The sequence below is a fragment of the Trachurus japonicus genome, chromosome 4, assembly GCF_045865225.1.
Source record: "Trachurus japonicus isolate A0001 chromosome 4, Traja_1.0".
Lineage (NCBI taxonomy): Eukaryota > Metazoa > Chordata > Actinopteri > Carangiformes > Carangidae > Trachurus > Trachurus japonicus.
This window is the reverse complement of record NC_140910.1, coordinates 16,884,292-16,901,816: the sequence shown is the minus strand read 5'-3', so window position 1 is coordinate 16,901,816 and position 17,525 is coordinate 16,884,292. Positions and strand designations below refer to the sequence as shown.

Genomic DNA, 17,525 nt, shown 5'->3' with positions numbered 1-17,525 from the left:
CACAAAGTAGTGTCTATCTGCATGGCACTGCAAATGTGAATTTACAACTAGTAACTGCATTATATGATGTAATGTCTGAGATAAAAGTACATCAACGTCTCTAATTTCTCAGTTTCTCCATTTGAGTTGAGTGCATCATGCATGCAGTAGGTGAAAGGACACGATCACAGAATGAGTAGGCAGATCATTTCCCTCTCACACAACTACAGTGACCGCAGCTACACTAACCCCACTTAACCTATAACCATCTCTGACATAATACCTACATGGTCGATTCTAGCCTCCATTTGTTCTATTAAAATAGTGTTGACTCTAACACTTACACCTGTGCCTCTGAAAAAACTAATCCTTAACCATAACTACTAACCAAAACAAGCTTTTAATCGCCATAACCCAGTGCGATCTAGTTGGTATCATTCAACATAGACATTTTTCCGGCATTCCTCTCACTCATGAAAACACAATGATACATTTATTGTATGGAATGATTTTGTGTTTTTCATCATGTTTCCACTTTCCACACAGGGCATGGATTGAAACAGACTCGATCATTTTTCTCCATTAGACTCATGTTGTCATCCAAAAGTCAGCTCAGCTACAAAGGTGCCATAACTAACAGCAGTTATTTAAATATAGCAAGTACAAATATAACTGGCTTATATGGGAAACTGATTTTCGAGTTGTGTGAGTATCTATTAATTTACAGTTACTGCTACTATCACACAGGGTCAGAAATAGAACTAGTACAACAGAGTAAATGATAGAATAGCTAAATTCAACTGATTTATTAGATAATGTGAATGAAAACCTGCTGTAAGTTTGACATGTGATATACTTTATATGAACTATAAAGTTTCACTCGCATATTTTCTCTGGCTTTTGGACATTGGTTCACAGTATTTTCCCTTCCATTGTCCATAACCTACATGTTTCTCCATCTTTCCTCTACTAGTAGTAAAGGAGTTTCCTCACATGGACCGTTCCATGTAAGTCATCATTGTCATGATAACAAATAACCACTCGACATTCCCCTTTCTCCTCTTGCCAACGCATGCCCAGCTAACTCTTCACTCCCTACGAACACAAGATGGTCATGTGCTGGGAGTAGAGGGTGCTCCCTTTGCGCCCATACAGGAGTGGTTGATGTGGTGGGTTAGTGGGGTTAAAACCCCCAAGTCCTGAGGTAAGAAATGCAGTATTACTGCTGGTGGTACATAAGGTAATGTACTTTTTTTTTTTCACTTTTCCTTCTCCAGCGTTTCAATATACTTGTATTACTGCCAAGGCAAAGTGATCATTTTTTAAAATACAGTCAGATCAGAACATATATTTTTATGTCTGTGATCCCTACAATCCTGCTGATTGGCTTATTTGGTGTTGATAGATGCTGACTCGGAGGGCTGGTCCACTGCCTTTGTGAAGAAATGGTTACAGACTGATTTCAGCCCCACCTCTATTGCCAAGATGATTTTACCCCCTGGATATGATGAACAGTAAGTTAAGTATCACTTATATATATTGACCTTATTTTACCTCCCTGAAATGAGTAATAGATGAAAAAAAATGAGTAAAATGGAAGTAGTTTTGTTAATTATTGATGTTATGAATGATCGCCATATCTGTTACCTTACATGTTTATCTGTTTACCCTCTCGTTGTCTCCAGAGCAGAACATGGCACTGAGGAAGCTGTTCCTGCTCCTGCTGCCACATCCATGGATCCCACGGTCCAGCAGCCAGTGTATTACCTGGAGGAAGAGGAGGAGGAGATTTATATCTCAGAACCAATGCAGGAAATTACAGATGGTATTCTTGTCATAAGAGTGTATAAGAATATGACTGCGATCAAATTTAGTCTGCCCACTCAATGATCTAATTTCCTGTTCAGCTCCACCTTCCATCCAGGTATCCTCTGAGGACCTGAGTGTAGAGCCTGGACAACCAGCTACATTCACAGCCATCATCACAGGAAGGCCAACTCCGAAGATACAGTGGTACAAGGTAAGGGCAGTGTAGATCAGTAATTTACAGATGGGTTTGATTGCAGGGGTTTGCAGCGATGCAATTCATAGAATGGGAAGAATCATATTCCTTTCATACCAGATGTTGTTGTTTCTGCCATTGTTGCATGAGGTCATTATGTTATGTTGATTTATGAGGTTGCAGTGCAAAATGTGAGACCAAAGTTCACTGTTAAAGAGACAGCCTAATTGAAAATATGTCACTCTTCTTTGCGATTGGAGGATGAAGAGGAGCTTGCAGCCAATGATAATGTAGAAATAGTGCAGCATGGTGCCCGCTGCTCAGTGACCATCGTGTGCTGCGAGGGTGAGGACAGCGGCATATACACCTGCTTCGCCTACAACGACTCTGGTCATGCCTCATGCCAGTCTCAGCTTACAGTGGAGGAAGGTGAGACCACAGTATGCACTGTTAGACATGACCGTTTTTCCTTTTGGTATAAATAGATTAGATTAAATTATTATTGATTTTACTGTATATAGATTTATATTTTTGTCAGTAGGTGTTGTTGATCTTTATTCACGGATTGTGGTTTCTCTGATAGGACCACTGGAGTGTCAGGAGAGAGAAGTGGAGCTGGGGAAAAGAAGGAAGTTATTCTCTGTCTACGATGTTCATGAGGAAATTGGAAGGTGATACTCTATGTTATACCGACATAGTTCAAGCTGTCCATGATCTCTACTCAGGTTTGACACAGCTGCGATCGTCTTTCCCTGTTTTAGGGGAACCTATGGGGTAGTGAAACGTGTAGTCCACAGAAGGACGAGTGAAGTCTTTGCTGCCAAGTTCCTGCCTCTGCGGAGCAGCACTCGGACGAGAGCCTTCCAGGAGAGAGACTTGCTCTCCCGTCTGGCTCATCCCAGGGTGGCCTGTCTGCTGGACTTCTTTTGCACCAGACGCACTCTAGTGCTGATCACAGAAATGTATCCTCCCTCTTAAACATTACCGTATGATCGCTCATCATTCCTTGCAGTGTTTTTCAGCTTGTTAAGTTAGATTTGCGTTAACGTAAGAGTTCTTTAACACCATTTCTAGCTGCTGTTCTCATGGACTTCTGGATCACTTATTACTCAGAGGATCAGTCTCAGAGAGAGAGGTACAAACTGGAGATTTTTTTTGCAAATATTATCTATGGCTCTTAACTAATTATCTACTTATTTTTTTAGATTCAGTCATACATCCAACAAATCCTTGAAGGTGTTGGTCACATTCACAGCATGAACATTTTGCATCTGGACATCAAAGTGAGATTTTCCAGACCTCATTATTCTCTCATTATTGATTATGGTATCATATTTGATTCTGATTCTTAATTCTCCATTTTTTTTTCCACTTCCTTCAGCCTGATAATATCCTAATGGTGTATCCGCCCAGAGATGAGATCAAGATCTGTGACTTTGGCTTTTGCCAGGAAATAGACACATCCAGGCACCAGTACAGTTTGTTTGGTACACCAGAGTTTGTTGCACCTGAGATTGTTCACCAAGAGCCAGTCACTGTGGCCACTGATATTTGGTGAGTCATCTGTTATTGAGACTATGTATTTTTATTATGTGCCGATGTTGTTGTAGCACTGCCACTCTGCATTTACATGCAGATTTAAATAAATGCTAAAAAAAAAAAAAGTGCATTAAGCAATGCAGTTAGTTGTAAAGCTGTAAATTATTGTAAATGAGAGACAATATTACATTAATATATCTTCCTCTCTCTGTCAGGGCTGTGGGTGTTATAACCTATCTATGGTATGTATCACAGCATTTTTGATAATATTCTCAAAATCATACAGTTTATTCACAAAATGGGCAGATGAACCATGGTTTTCTTGTAGCCATTTACTCAAGGTTTTATCTTTATCTTGACAGTCTGGTGTGTCGATGCCCCTTTGCGGGTGAGACGGACCGGGCAACTCTTCTGAGAGTGGGGGAGGGGACCCTGAACTGGGACGCCCCTGATGTCATGTACAGGAGTCCTGAGGCCCAGAACTTTCTCCACCTGGTCCTTCAGCCAGATCCAGAGTAGGAGAGCTTTGTCATTATTGCTGAGTTTGCCACTTATTAATCCAGCCACATATCAAAATGTAATATTGATCAAACATATTCAGTACTAAACTTTGTGCAAATGACAAAGAAATCCAATTTCTTGTGATGAATCAGCATCAAGAGGCATCACTGATGTCAATGCTTATTCTGATACCACATCTGATCTGTGATCTGATATCACAAAAATGCAAAACAGATCAATTATAATAATGATCAGCACTCCAGTTCAAGGTGCATTTAACTCATGCTGAGCTCTGAAGAGTGAAGACTGAAGTCAGATAGTGTGACTTAACCCAAAAACTGTCTAAAAACACAATCAATTGAAAAGCGGCTGATTCTTTGTGACCCTGCTAGCACTCCTTTCACCTGAAAGACATCTGATTCAGTGTTGATATCAAACTTCAGTTGTTAGTTCCCACATAGCACACATTGCCATCAGACCGTGACAACACTGTTAGGTGTGGTTTCAGGTGCACCTTAGCGCACGTCTGAGCACTCTTCAATTTTCCTTTTCCTAGGAAGCGACCGTCTGCTTTTGAGTGCCTAAGCCATGAGTGGTTCCAGGTGAGAGGAAACTGAACACAATAGGTGTTTTTTAATCAAGTTTTATTGTATGGAAAACAAACATACGCCAAATGGAAATGAAAGTTTGAAAGACTAAAGTCTTTGTAACTGTGTTCAGGACGAACATGCAGGAGAAGATACCGATGAAATCAACACAAGAAGTTTGAAAGTCTTTATCTCAAAAATGAAATGGCAGGTGAGTCATCTCTCTTGTATCATGTTTCAAACTAACTGGTTTCTTGTAATGTTGATGAGCTTGAAGCTCAGTAGAATGGTATAAAATAGGATTCTTAAGAAAAAAACACATTTTCTCAGTATATCTTAAGCATGACCTTTCCCCTGTATCTTCTCAGCGGTCTTTGACCTGCATTGGATCAGTTCTCACGCTGAGGCCTGTCCCTGAGCTGCTGGATGCTCCTCTCAGAGAGACCGCTGTGACGGTGACTCGTGAGCTTCAGGAGCACAGCAGCAGCTCTCTGAGCAGCGGCTCCTCATCTGAGTACGATGAAGCCGACTCTTTGGACTTTTTCCGGCACTACAGCCCAACTGAGGAGGAGGAAGTGGAAACGGAGGAGGATTATGATCCTTTAACGGAGAGATCACAGATCCCTGAGCCTTTTGCCAAACCCCACCTAGATGAAGAGGAGGAGGACGAATTGACATTAGGAGAGGATGAGGATGGGGAGATGGTGGGAAGGAGGAGTGTGTTAGAGCGGAGTACCAGCAGGCAGTCGGTTGCATCTTCGGACATGTCCTGCCAACAGACACCTCAGAGGGAGCGTAGGTTCAGCAAGGACAGCAGTCAGTCTCTCCACCTGTCTGACTGGGATGAGGGTTCAGGAAGTGACGGAGGTCGTATTCCTCGGGGCAGCGTCATCCGGAGCACTTTCTACAGCACTTCTCATCAGCTTTCGCCCATGTCAGCCAGACACATGTCATTACGGGACAAATTCCAGGCCAAAAAACAAGAGAGAGGCCGAAAACCACTGAGGAGAAGCCTTTCAGGACGCCTCAACGAACCTCTTATTGAATATGTGGAGGACGAGACGGAAACTAACCGTGGACAGAGACGGGGATCTGTCCAGGCCACGATGCAGAAATCCTGCTCCTTTGACAGTGGAGTTGGCCTCGCCCACGGCAACCTGCCCCCTCACAGGAGGAGCAGGTCCCTGGACGAGTATTCGCGCCGGTCTCCCAGCTCACCCAAGCGCACAATGCCAGGTGATGAAGAAGGCTCCCAAAGCCTGAAGGAAGATTTCACTGATGATGAAGTGGCAGGGAGAAAGTTGCTGGCCGTCCCGGGCCCACGCCGACCTACAAGAAGACGTGGCTCCGTTGCTCCTGTACATGGGACTGGCACGCTGGGTGGAACAACTGTTCCCAGAGACTTCCTTGCTGGAGACAGAACGGCTACCAGGCTGGTTCAGGAGCAGACTGAGAGAGATACCTTCGCTGGCTCCCAGGGGTCCCTGGCTGAGTCGTCTATTTTGGAGCATGGTGGTTCAGAGTCCTCAAGCCGACTGGGCTCCTGCGAGGAGCTGAGTCACGGTCATCTCAGAGGAAGATACCGATCAGGAGGGAGCGAGGGATACGATGATCAAGGGGAGCCTTTGATTTCATCGTCTCCCTGCTCATTCCAAGAAGTCAAACCCAGAGGCTCCTTTCCACAGGCGCCTCCGCGAAACCGCACCCGCTCCAACCCCAATTTATCGATTAACAGCAGAAGTCAGCGGGGGCCGCTGCAGACACCGAGTCCAAGTCCCAGCCTGTGTTCCCTCCAGGCTCCAGAGAGGCCGCCCAGGGCCAGGGACAAGAAGGAAGGCTCGGGCCTCCAGAGACACGCTTCTGCCCCAGCCCTGGAAGCTCGACCTCCCACGGGAAAGTCACCAAAGCTGGGACTGCTGAACATCTTCCGCAGACAGTCTTGGACTGGCCATTCATACTCTCAGCTGGATGACGCAGAGTTAGGACCCACATTAGGGGAGATCATGAAGCCTGATACACCCACCATGTCTCTGAGAAAGAAAATGAGAGCTTCGGCGTCCAGCCTGACCAAACTGTTTTCCAGATCTAAGGAGGATGTGAGCAAAGGAGGTGAGATCCTGCAAATGATGCACATTTTATTTCATAACTAAACTGCAGATTGAGTTAAGCAGCATCCATATGAACAAACTACAAACATGACAGGTAGACAATGCGATAATGGAATAATTATGTCATTATTTTTTATTTACCTGAAACTTCTTTAGTTTCAAATGTCTTACATTGTACACCTATACTGTACATCAACAGAGCTATACATTTGTACATAAACATTATACTGTACATTTTCTGTTTTGCTTGTGCACTACAACAGGGCCAATAGTAAAAGGATCAGCTCCCATCCCACCTGAAAGGCATCGTAGCACTGGTCTTGAGAGTCAAAAAAAGAGGAGCTCCAAAATCCTGCCTTCTTTCAAAATACCTGCATTCAAAAAGACCAAAGGTAGTGACTAATCTCCTGTGGATTATTTTTCCTGTCTGAAACGACTATGCTGTCATCACTTTGCTATACGTCTGAAGGTCCATTGTATTAACATCCAACAGTCCGTCCAAATAAGCCTGAAGTGCTGCAGTTAGACGGAGGTCGAGTCCTGCTGGTGTGGAAACCGGTCCAGTCCAGTGACCCTGTCACCTACTGTGTGCAGTATTGTACAGATGGTGAGTTTACAGAGACTGGACTGTGTTTGTGTTAAAAGGAATCCAAATACTGTAGTTGTTTATGATGAATAATAATAGTTTGAGTTTGTTATACATGGTATGTTTGGTAAAATGTTTCATTATTACATCAATTTGCAGATTTGCATTTTCTTAAATCCATGTATTTAGTTTTTTCAGTGACTATTTTAGATCAATGCAGTTTCATGGAGCTGATAGCCAGTTAAAGCCCATACTGTGACTGTTTCCACTTTGAGTACTTGTTTTAAAGTTAATCCTCAAGTTCTTGCAAGTCAAAACTTTTTTGTTCAAAGAGCTCAACATCATTAATATCAGTGTTGTTTTAATCTAGAGTGAGGGCATTAATATATGAGGTAAATATTATGTGTGGTGTGTTCCTGCAGGTGGAGACTGGACTGTCCTGTCAGAGGAGGTGACCGACAGCTGCTATGTGGTGAAGGACTTACCAAGAGGAGCTTCTTATGTGTTCAGGGTGGGCTGCATCACCAAGACAGGAGCAGGACCTTTCAGTGATGCTTCAGCACCTGTCGTCATGGCTACTCACCCTGAAGGTAAGAAATATACTCTCAAGTACTATGTGTTTTTTTTGTGTGTGTTTTTTTTTACATATTTACTGTTGCATTTCATCGGCCACTTACAACTGCAGTTACAAGACAATATGCACAACAATGAGACTGCATATATTCATCAGCCAGAACATGGAGGGTAATAACATTTTCATCTCTATTTACTTACAGAGACTCATGTTTCTCTAACCCTTACTGAGACATTGGGGTCAAAGGCCACTGGATCAGAACAACAAACAGCACAGAGGAACTACAGCTTCCTCTCTGAGATCAACAGGTTTTACATTATATGCAAGGGATCGTTTTAATGTCCCATTTCTTCATCATGACTTATGTGTAGCGCAAATACTACAGTATATATTTGTATTACAGTTTCACTCATTATTAACAGCATGTCCTTCTTTTTATTTTCCTTCCATTTTGTAACTTAGATGTAAAAATGTCTTGATTTTTTTAAAGCTGATATCTACATTGATGTATCTGTGGTCCAGTAGACTTTAATTCTTGGTAAGGCCACTGGTACCACTGGTATTCACAATGGTTCTGCTTTGAGATCACAAGGGGCTGCATTAGGTTAAGAGCAGTATTGTCTTGTATCTCCCATTATATCACCACTCTGCCTCTTATCCTTTCTCTGAACCTCTCCATCTTTTGCCCTCTTCCCCCTTCAGGGGTCGTTTCAGTGTAATTACCCTGTGTAGAGATGCTGAAACCAGCCAGGTATTTGCAGCCAAGATCACTCCTTACCAAACAGAGAAGAGACAGCTGGTGCTGAGGGAGTACCAACTGTTGAAGAGGCTTCATCATCCTCACCTGGTGCAGCTGCACACTGCCTACCTCACCTCCCACTACCTGGTGCTGGTGGAGGAGCTTTGTCCCGGCAAGGAGCTGCTCTACAGTCTTGCTGCGAGGTAAAACAAGGCTCACAAACAGTAAAATATGTTGGTTAACCAACTGGTGGGTTGGCCTATCTCACATTTTACACAAGAGCAAGCTATATCATCAAGAATGAGCCATATTGCCAAGAAAATCTGTCTAAATATGATTTTGTAATGGGCCTATTGGAGGAATAATACATGATTCCAGAATAAAAGACCCCAAATAAGACAAAAACTAGTTAATATGTGTTAGACATTTGTCATCAGCAATGCCTCTTGGATTCTGTCTTTTTTCAGACCAATGTCTATAAGATTATGTTCATGCATCTGTAGCCATCTGTGTGCATCCATCACACACTTCAACCGAACATAACAATCAGTCCTGTCTGTGTCTGTGTCCTTTCAGAGATCTGTACTCAGAGACTCATGTTGCAGAGTTGCTGGTTCAGATTCTGAGTGCCGTGGATTACCTTCACAGCCGTCGAGTCATCCACCTGGACCTGAAGTCTGACAACATGCTTGTGGACGATGGTAACCACCTGAAGATTGTGGACTTTGGCTCAGCTCAGTCCTACACTCCCGGACAGCCCCTCAACATCGAGCACATCCAGGGCCTGTCGGAGAGCAAAGGTACTCTTTAATTCCTGGTTTAATTTCCAAAAGGAAATTAAATTGTGTGAGGTATTAAAGCTTGCATTGTACTTGACGCTTCTAATATACTAAATCTCTGACTGTCATGGCCTTCAACAGACTGCTGCAGAAAAGGTACATGTTCTTTAAGGGAGGACGGATTGATGGATGGAAATAACTAAGACCTAACTTCATCCACCTGAGCTGATCCTAGCTCCCATAATCTAACAAACACAAGTCCATTTTAGTATCTTTTTTTAATTCATTTTTTTCCTTATTTGAATCAATTTTCTTAATATAGAAAATGTACAATGTGTGAATGTGGCATAGCCAGTAACAGCACAACTCCCTATGAACAATGTCTTGTGTCTGTCTATTTTGTCAGTTTATATTGTCCTTCCTAAAGCTCCGGAGATCCTGGAGGGTCAGGGTGTCGGGCCTGAGACTGATGTTTGGGCTATTGGAGTTCTGTCATTCATCATGTGAGTAGAAATAAGCAGGTGGACCAGCTTCATATACCAAGTTTTACATTTTATGGAATATGTGATTATGTTTGTTGGGTTTTAGCCAATGCAGGTGGCTCCCATTCTTGCAAAACACAAGCAATAACAATAAATTATTTGCTATGGTAAATATAATAAGTTGACAAAATGCCAGTTTTACAGATCAAATTTTCTAAATGTTTATTCTGGAAATACTATTTTTCAGTCAGTCAGGTAGGCTGTGGCCTTATTTGCTTACTGTAAGTTATGAGAAGTTTAAATCCTCCTTGCATTATGAAATGCTGACAGGGCTGCAGGCAAAATCTTCTATAGTTCAGTGAGACAAAATGATGAACTTATTTAGTAATACATACTGTATGTATTGTTTTTTTGTCTTTTTTTACTAGGTTGAGTGCCGACAGCCCATTCCATGCAGAGCACAGCTGGGAGCAAGACAGAAACATCAAAAAGGGGAAGATCCAGTTTGGCTGCTGTTACCCTGGTCTGTCAGAGGGAGCCTTAAACCTAATGAAGAGCTGCCTGAACAACAAATCCTGGTAAGTACATGTGTTCTGTGTGTTATTTCGTCTGCACAGTTTAGCAAAATCTGTATATTATTCATGCTTTTAAATTCTCATTCTTCTGATGCTAAATAAACAAATATTACTAGTGTGAAAAGTTGCATCAGTGGTTGAAGAACACAAATGCATATATTTAGATAAGGTAACATGATGGCATTTAATCTTGTAGGGGGAGACCCACTGCAGCCGAGTGTCTCCAGAATCCATGGCTGCGTGCTTATCGTACACCAAACAAAGCCAGGCACTCGAAGGTGTGTTTCTCCACAGACAAGCTGAAAGCTTACCTCAAGCAGGCGGAAGAAAAACGAGACCTGGTCCACACTAAGCTGCAGGGTCCTTTCTTCCAGTAAGACAAAAAAAAAAAAAGGATAGGTAGGATTTTCTGATTTTCTTTCACCAGCAGCTTCTCCTAAACAATATGCAGCCTTACACATTTAATTTCAGCTGTGTGGTCAGATTCAAAATCATTTTACTATCCTCTGCTTATAAGAATGTCATGCGTCTTAATGAGTTTCCAAGTTGTACTTGTCTGTTAGTTTGTACTATACATGTGAGTGCGGTGAATTTTTTGTTTGCTTTGGTTTCCATGGAAACAGATCAGGGATAAGGTTAAGTCTATGCACGAGCGCACACTGTTTGCTTTGTGACATGTTTTTCTCCTCGGTATCAGACAGCTGCACATGTTTGGTCTGACAGGATAAAAAATATTTTCTCTGCTATTCTGTTCCAAGCACAAGGCAAATATATTTCTGAGTTCTATACAGTGTTTTATTTAATTCTTTACATGTTATACCATAAGATTGCAATGTATAAATGGGGAAATGGATTAGACTTTACTGGATGCTTCTAAGTTTCATCTTAATAATACACTGAGTCAAAAACTCACCTGAATGAGTTAGTGAATGAAAAATGAATTAAATGGCACAAAAGTGGTCAGTGATTGTCCTCAAATTCTTTATTCACACACACAAACATACATGCACATGTTTTGAATGTGCTCATCGTGCCACACATACACACACAATATACACAATGACATAATCCTCATGTAATCTTTGAATAATATTCGGCATGTGAGTACATTTTTAATTACATAGAATTAGTCATCAGTATGAATCACCACAATTTTGATTTTAATTATGAGTACATTTATTCCCACTATTAGAATTCAACAGAAGGGTAGGGTTGTTGTTTTCCAAACAATGTCTAGCTGTTGGTGGTAGTGGTGTGTGCAGCAGGTTCCCTGCTGATGCTGATGTGCGCGCCACATTTCACTTGTTTTGGCAGTTGTTTCTACTGTTTTTTCTTTTTCGTGTAGCTTGGATAAGGATGGGTTTTCTTACCTAGATATTGACCATTAATTGCACTAAATCTAACACAACCCCCCTGTTCTCAGTACCTCTCCACCCTGAGTCCCTCCTGTCCATCTGGTAGGATATTACATAAGGAGTAAAAGAAAAACATTTTCTTCAGATGGGTGTTAAATCCAGATGTGTTTACTGTTTCCTTCTTATGATTTGGCCTCCTGAACTTTTTGGATTTCCTGTAGAAAGAGAAATGAGGTTTGCTTTTAACATTTTTGCTGATAAACTGATGAATTTGATTGGCGAATAATATGAAAGTGCCCGACTGGTATAACAGAGCCAGTACAGTTTGTTCTTTTTCTCACCTCACTGAGGATATCTTTCAGCTCCTCGTAGGCCTTCTCTAAGTCATCATTGATGATAACAATATCAAACACTCCTGGCTCCTTACCTAGAGAACAAGACATGAATCAGATGCAATGGTTGTCTTAATTTCAGCATCATGTTCGAACAGAAAGGCTGAGAAACTTACTGAGCTCCATATCATTGCGTGCTGCCTCCAGGCGTTTCTGTAAACTCTCCTCTGATTCTGTCTGCCTGTCCCTCAGACGTTTTTCCTGGAAAAAAAAAAACATTTCAACTTTTCATTATCTTAAGCAAGTGAGTTGCTCCATGAAATAAGAAAACAGCAACTATATTACATGAAAACACACATGATTGCTGATAGTTAGAAGTGTAACACAAGTAATTTTCACTTTGCACAAGCTTTCAATAAATAGAAAAGGAAATATTGTACGATGTTACATTTATACACAGTGAAAAATTGGACATTTACCAGGATCTCCATGGAAGGAGGCTGGATGGAGATGTAGATGGGGTTCAGGTCAGTCTCTTTAATCCTCTTTACCCCCTGGATGTCCACATCAAGGATGCAGATTAGGTTCTGGGCCAGAACATCTTCTACAGCAGCTTTACTGCAGAAACAGCGCAGCATTACAGTAGGAAATTCCACCAAACATGATAAACCTCTTTAAACAACTCAGACCACAAAAATGAGCAGAGGTGGGTTTGACAATGGTCAAACATGTATTAAATGTGTAACCGTGTAGTTTTGTGCTCCTCACATGCAGTGACTGAGGTAAGAGGATCGCTGCATTGATCCAGGCTGCTCAGACTGCAGTGAGTGTGTTATCTTCAGAATAAGAGCAAGAGATTATACGTGACACACAAGGTGCTGAGCTGCAGCGCTGCTCTTTTTGACCTAATGGCTGTTAAAGCTCCATCTGTCACCAGGCTATTATATAGCCTCTTGATCCCTCTGGCCCAATCCGAGTGTCATCTCTTACACAAAGCAGCAGAATTAATTTCTTCTGAATCAAGTATGACAATGTGTTGACAGTGATATTCAATTATCTGGATGGGTATTAACTCAATAACTATATTATCTGTCAGTGTCTCATTGTAGGATGGAAAAGATTCTGAAACAGGAAACAATTTTGAGTAGGATAGAGTATAATGTGTGCAGAGTTATACAAGGAACATACATTCATAATCACTTATTACATATGATGACATGCTGGGATGCAAACAGGTTATTTACCTTGTTCCATACAGGTTGCCGGAAAACTCTGCATTCTCAATGAATTCGCCATTGTCAATTCCCTCCTGCATGGCCTCTCTTGTTGTGAAGTGGTAGTCTGTAAGATGCAACATTTTAAATTGTAACTCTAGCGCTGACATAAAAAAAATTAGCACAGTGGGAAGAAATTGTAGTTTAGTGAAGGTTGATCCCAGTTTTATCAGAGTGAATAGTGAACATCGCAGCGGTCACAGGCACCACCAATGTTTGAATATGTGTTGAATTTCAATTTCAAACAACATCTAAACTTAAAGCATGCAAAGATTAGATATATTTATTGTCATTGTCAAATATGTTTCGAAAGCTGTTAGTAGAAGCAGTTTACACATGAAATTACCCATACCAGTTTCAGAAGCCATAAGGTTGATTACTGCTTCAGATCTCCAGAGGTTTTGATGTAGAGTTTTAGAAACCCACACGTCACTACTATTACCACAAACAGCCACTGTGATAGCACACAATCATTAGCATAACCACTCTGAGGGAGACTGAAGGTAAAAAGCTGGACAGCGTAGAAGGTGACTGTGCTATCGCCTGAAAGCAAGACAGAATCAGATTTAAATAGCACTCAGGAAAATATGATCAAAATCAAAACTTCATTTTGGCCCTAAATTAGAAAAGTCCACTGTTGTGTTGCTCATGTTTTAGATCAATAAAACTATATTCAGTGTCTCATTGTCAGTATATGAAAAAAAAAAAGTGTACCACTGTTTGCCTAAGTATTTGCATAAAATTTTAACAAATTCAACAGCGACTTGAAAGGGTCATATTTACACACACATGTAAAAATAAACTTGCTGAATCACTCTCCTGTGATGCTAATGGTTGGTTGCAGATCATCAGTGGGAACGGGGACGGTTTAACCTCACTGGACTGGAGATGGGGAATTACTACTGAGGCATCACAGGGGGCTATTTTCAAAAGCTTTTTACTCCAAAGTGTTGACTGTCTGATCCTGATTCCTGAGATCATTTCATTTTTTTTTTTTGTTTGTTTGTTTCGATTTCTTTTTTGTTTTGTCACATGACTAGTTCCTACGAATCCAATGAGAGCGTGCCAGGATGATGAAAGTAACCCCCTTCCCTCTTGCCGTGAAATACTGTACAAAGGACTGTGATTAATAATCACACCGAGGTCACCTTCATCTGTGGTTTCTGATTCGTTTGGACACGAAAATGAGGTTTCTAAGTCTTCAGAGGAAAAGACCGCTGCTACGGGCAGTAAAGTAGCCCCCAGAAGCATGGGGAGCTTGTTCAGCCCTATGGAGAAAGCAAAAAAGGCATAAAGAGAGGTTTATCCCTTTATATCAAGGGAGCTATACAGCGGGGACAAAACCATTTGTGCAGTTCACTTGGGAGTAAGAAGTGTTGTGGGCGTTGCAGGTGGGAAGGGCCGGTGGTATAGAAACAAAAGGAAAGCTGTGCATCTTCAGATACCCTAGTTTATAAAATTGACTTTTATCACAGCACTAAGGATTCAAATCCAAGCCTAGGGCTGCTGCTTGGTGAATCTCAGGGGTTCCTACTACAGCAGGAAGGTGCAGAAGATGTCAACCACCTCTTGAGCCAGAGCTACTGTACCTTTGCCATCTTCCTCTCCTGGTCGAGGGTTTCTTGTTGTGTCTGCGGAGAGAGGATTTGAACATTAAAACCCATCCAGAAATAAGGCAGTAAGTCATGGGTATCAGTCTACAGGCCAATGCAGCATTAGACTTTGAGACTCCTGTCCTACTTCCTCCTCAGCTGGGATGTCAGGAGAGGGAGCCAATCACCGGCTGGCACACAAACGTACGTGAAACGCAGAATCCGAAGACGCCTTCATGTTCCTTCATCAGCCTCTTCATCAGAGTGCTCTTCCCTGCTCCGGAGGGGCCACTCAGCACCACTGGCCTTGGTCCAGACATTGTTCTGCGACAGACAGACAGGAAAAGACAGGGACAGTGTGAGTTCAGGTTTGTGCCAGGAGCTGCTTAAAAGCAAATCTTTTGTGCTGGAGGATAACCAGCATTAAAGGTAGGGCAGCATTTCCTAGATTAAGATAGAGGGCAAGGCGGGTATTCACCATCATTCTTGAGTGAAATATGGTTTCTAACAAGTATTTCTCATTACTAAACCACTTTTCTTTCTTCCCATATTTTCTCACTGCAGTACAACTCACCAAGTCTCCTGTTACCTGATCTAAGGTGCTGTAAGACTAATCCTTTGATCCAGGCTTCCTCTCTAAACCACTACACTGTCATGGGGAAAACATCCCAACCAGCCCACACTGGAGAGGGTTAAAAACAGACCTTTGCCCCCATATTATTATGGCCTTAATCTCCACTCCTAATAAATTAACACTTAGAAATTTGCAAGGTCCTATTTCCTTAATTAAAATATTAAAACACATCCATGTCCTAATTGCTGACTTGTTAGACAGACAGAGGCCCTGAGGTTAATGTTAAGAATGCCTCTTAATGAAGTCATGGCAGGTCAGTCAGTAGGATTAATTGGATCTGGGCCAGGCAGCACAAAGAGTCCTGGACAGGTGGCCCAGTTACCTGCTGCACTAGGAGAGGATGTTTCAGGGATGTTGTTGAATCAATTCATTTACAGTCCGCATTAGAACAACTACTCAGTAACACAGGATCTGTGCACAAACAGAGGAGTATGAGTGTCCTTACCAAAGTACCACACTTCAGTACAGTTTCTGGGGTACTTGTTCTTAGTCTCAGTATTAACACTCCCCTACCTCACTATATTTCAGGATGAAATAGTGGTTTATTTACTTTTCTGCACTGTTATAGATTGTAACACACAAAAGTATAAAGCTATAAAAAGGAAGCTTCCCCAAATTTGAGTTAGAATACAGTGTTAAATGTTGTTTACATTTCCAAGCATAAACATAATCATCTTATCTACATATTATTGAGTGAAACGGGTCATTTAGCATGATTAATCATTTTACTTTTGGTATTTTAATACTATTTTGCTGATCAAACTAATGTAGGTTAACTTTTAATTTTCACAAGTCACATTTCCTTCAGAGTAATCACGGAAATGTGTCATATGACTCATTTATTTTGCCTGGAACATTTATATTATGAATGGGCAATATAACTCCCATTAACTGAAAGGTGCGATACAAGTTTAATGTACTTTTACTGTAGTTTTCATTTACTTTTACACCAGAACTCTGCCTGAACCAAAAGAAAGCACTGAGTAATAATGCCAGTGTTAATATCACTGTTGTTAAAAGCTATATTGTATGTTTTTGCATAAATAAATGTAGTGAAAGATTAAAATACTATTATTGCATAATCAGGCTTTAACAAGTAAAGATTGCATCTTACCTTTTCTCACAGAGTCTGTTTCGTCTGTGTCGTGGAGGTGCTCAGTAACAGATGATTCCTCAGCCAGGCTCCTTAATGGACTGTATACAATGTGTGTGTATTTGTGTATTTGTGTGTGTGTGCGAGTGCGTGTCACACTGATTCAGTGAAGCAGCTCACTGTCAGTCTGAATTACCACCAGCCCCATCAGCTCAGCGACCAATCACATGCGTGCACGCTGGCTTGTTTTATCTACACCGTTCACACAGGTCACACCATATGTAAATCAAAGGAGGAGGATTTCATAATCACATGATTGTATCACTGTTCACAATCAAGTATAATGAACAACAGTGTAAGATTTGTACAAATTTACATGGCATAGTTGCTTCCACTAAGACTCCAGGGACTTGTTGCCGAAGCACCACATTGGCTTTGGTTGAGGAGGTAAGTAACCAGTTGTAAGCTGCCCATTCGTTGAAGGGTTAAAAGTCTTGCTCCAAGGCACATTAAAACTGTTGGTAACTGACTGCTAATGGAAACTGAATTATATCATTATGGCACTGGCGTTAACAATTTTGCCCTTGTGCTACGTTTTTGTGGTGTTTGTGCTGTGTGAGGTGTGATTGACCCTTAACACAAGTGACTGAGTGGTCGAGTGAAAGCTCAGAATAGCAGGGTTTAGTGTCTGTCCACTGCACATGAGCTGCAATGGGCTCTGCCTGGCTAATCCTGCATCGACCCACTTCTTAAAGGACGAATACACCGCATACAGTCATAATAACAAGACTCTC

At 41.6% G+C, this 17,525-nt stretch overlaps 2 protein-coding genes across 4 annotated transcripts in view; one reads left to right on the top strand and one right to left on the bottom strand.

Moving 5' to 3' along the window:
* The window catches only part of obscna (obscurin, cytoskeletal calmodulin and titin-interacting RhoGEF a), a 38,327-nt gene extending 26,917 nt beyond the window's left edge, over positions 1–11,410 (top strand). For both annotated transcript variants that reach the window (XM_085774394.1, XM_085774393.1), the window contains 23 exons: positions 1,385–1,493; positions 1,665–1,804; positions 1,887–1,999; positions 2,242–2,410; positions 2,565–2,652; positions 2,743–2,943; positions 3,056–3,116; positions 3,187–3,264; positions 3,363–3,535; positions 3,736–3,762; positions 3,883–4,035; positions 4,578–4,623; positions 4,742–4,819; positions 4,977–6,717; positions 6,980–7,108; positions 7,210–7,323; positions 7,725–7,892; positions 8,079–8,184; positions 8,579–8,818; positions 9,192–9,415; positions 9,801–9,897; positions 10,305–10,454; positions 10,648–11,410. In XM_085774394.1, the coding sequence (XP_085630520.1) occupies positions 1,385–1,493; positions 1,665–1,804; positions 1,887–1,999; positions 2,242–2,410; positions 2,565–2,652; positions 2,743–2,943; positions 3,056–3,116; positions 3,187–3,264; positions 3,363–3,535; positions 3,736–3,762; positions 3,883–4,035; positions 4,578–4,623; positions 4,742–4,819; positions 4,977–6,717; positions 6,980–7,108; positions 7,210–7,323; positions 7,725–7,892; positions 8,079–8,184; positions 8,579–8,818; positions 9,192–9,415; positions 9,801–9,897; positions 10,305–10,454; positions 10,648–10,828 (4,586 nt within the window). In that variant the 3' untranslated portion in view covers positions 10,829–11,410. The remainder of the gene's footprint in view (positions 1–1,384; positions 1,494–1,664; positions 1,805–1,886; positions 2,000–2,241; positions 2,411–2,564; positions 2,653–2,742; positions 2,944–3,055; positions 3,117–3,186; positions 3,265–3,362; positions 3,536–3,735; positions 3,763–3,882; positions 4,036–4,577; positions 4,624–4,741; positions 4,820–4,976; positions 6,718–6,979; positions 7,109–7,209; positions 7,324–7,724; positions 7,893–8,078; positions 8,185–8,578; positions 8,819–9,191; positions 9,416–9,800; positions 9,898–10,304; positions 10,455–10,647) is intronic.
* A 555-nt stretch (positions 11,411–11,965) lies between these two features.
* On the bottom strand, positions 11,966–16,892 carry guk1b (guanylate kinase 1b). 2 transcript variants are annotated; one of them, XM_085774397.1, is made up of 9 exons: positions 16,753–16,892; positions 15,213–15,328; positions 15,002–15,043; positions 14,561–14,680; positions 13,383–13,479; positions 12,618–12,756; positions 12,315–12,399; positions 12,148–12,233; positions 11,966–12,021 (listed from the first exon to the last, which is right to left on the bottom strand). In XM_085774397.1, the coding sequence occupies exons 2-9, from the start codon at positions 15,322–15,324 to the stop codon at positions 11,989–11,991; spliced, it is 714 nt and encodes a 237-aa protein (XP_085630523.1). In that variant the 5' UTR covers positions 15,325–15,328; positions 16,753–16,892; the 3' UTR covers positions 11,966–11,988. The 2 variants fall into 2 exon arrangements, with proteins under 2 accessions (XP_085630523.1, XP_085630524.1); XM_085774398.1 differs by lacking the exon at positions 14,561–14,680.
* Between the last annotated feature and the right edge of the window lie 633 nt (positions 16,893–17,525).

Excerpts from the sequence above, each read along its gene's own strand:
- guk1b (XM_085774397.1), bottom strand. The coding sequence starts at position 15,324 with ATGTCTGGACCAAGGCCAGTGGTGCTGAGTGGCCCCTCCGGAGCAGGG. Across the intron at positions 12,757-13,382 it reads GGCAACCTGTATGGAACAAG|TAAAGCTGCTGTAGAAGATG; the intron begins GTAAATAACCTG and ends CTGTTTCTGCAG. Across the intron at positions 12,234-12,314 it reads ACGCAATGATATGGAGCTCA|GTAAGGAGCCAGGAGTGTTT; the intron begins GTAAGTTTCTCA and ends CTTGTTCTCTAG.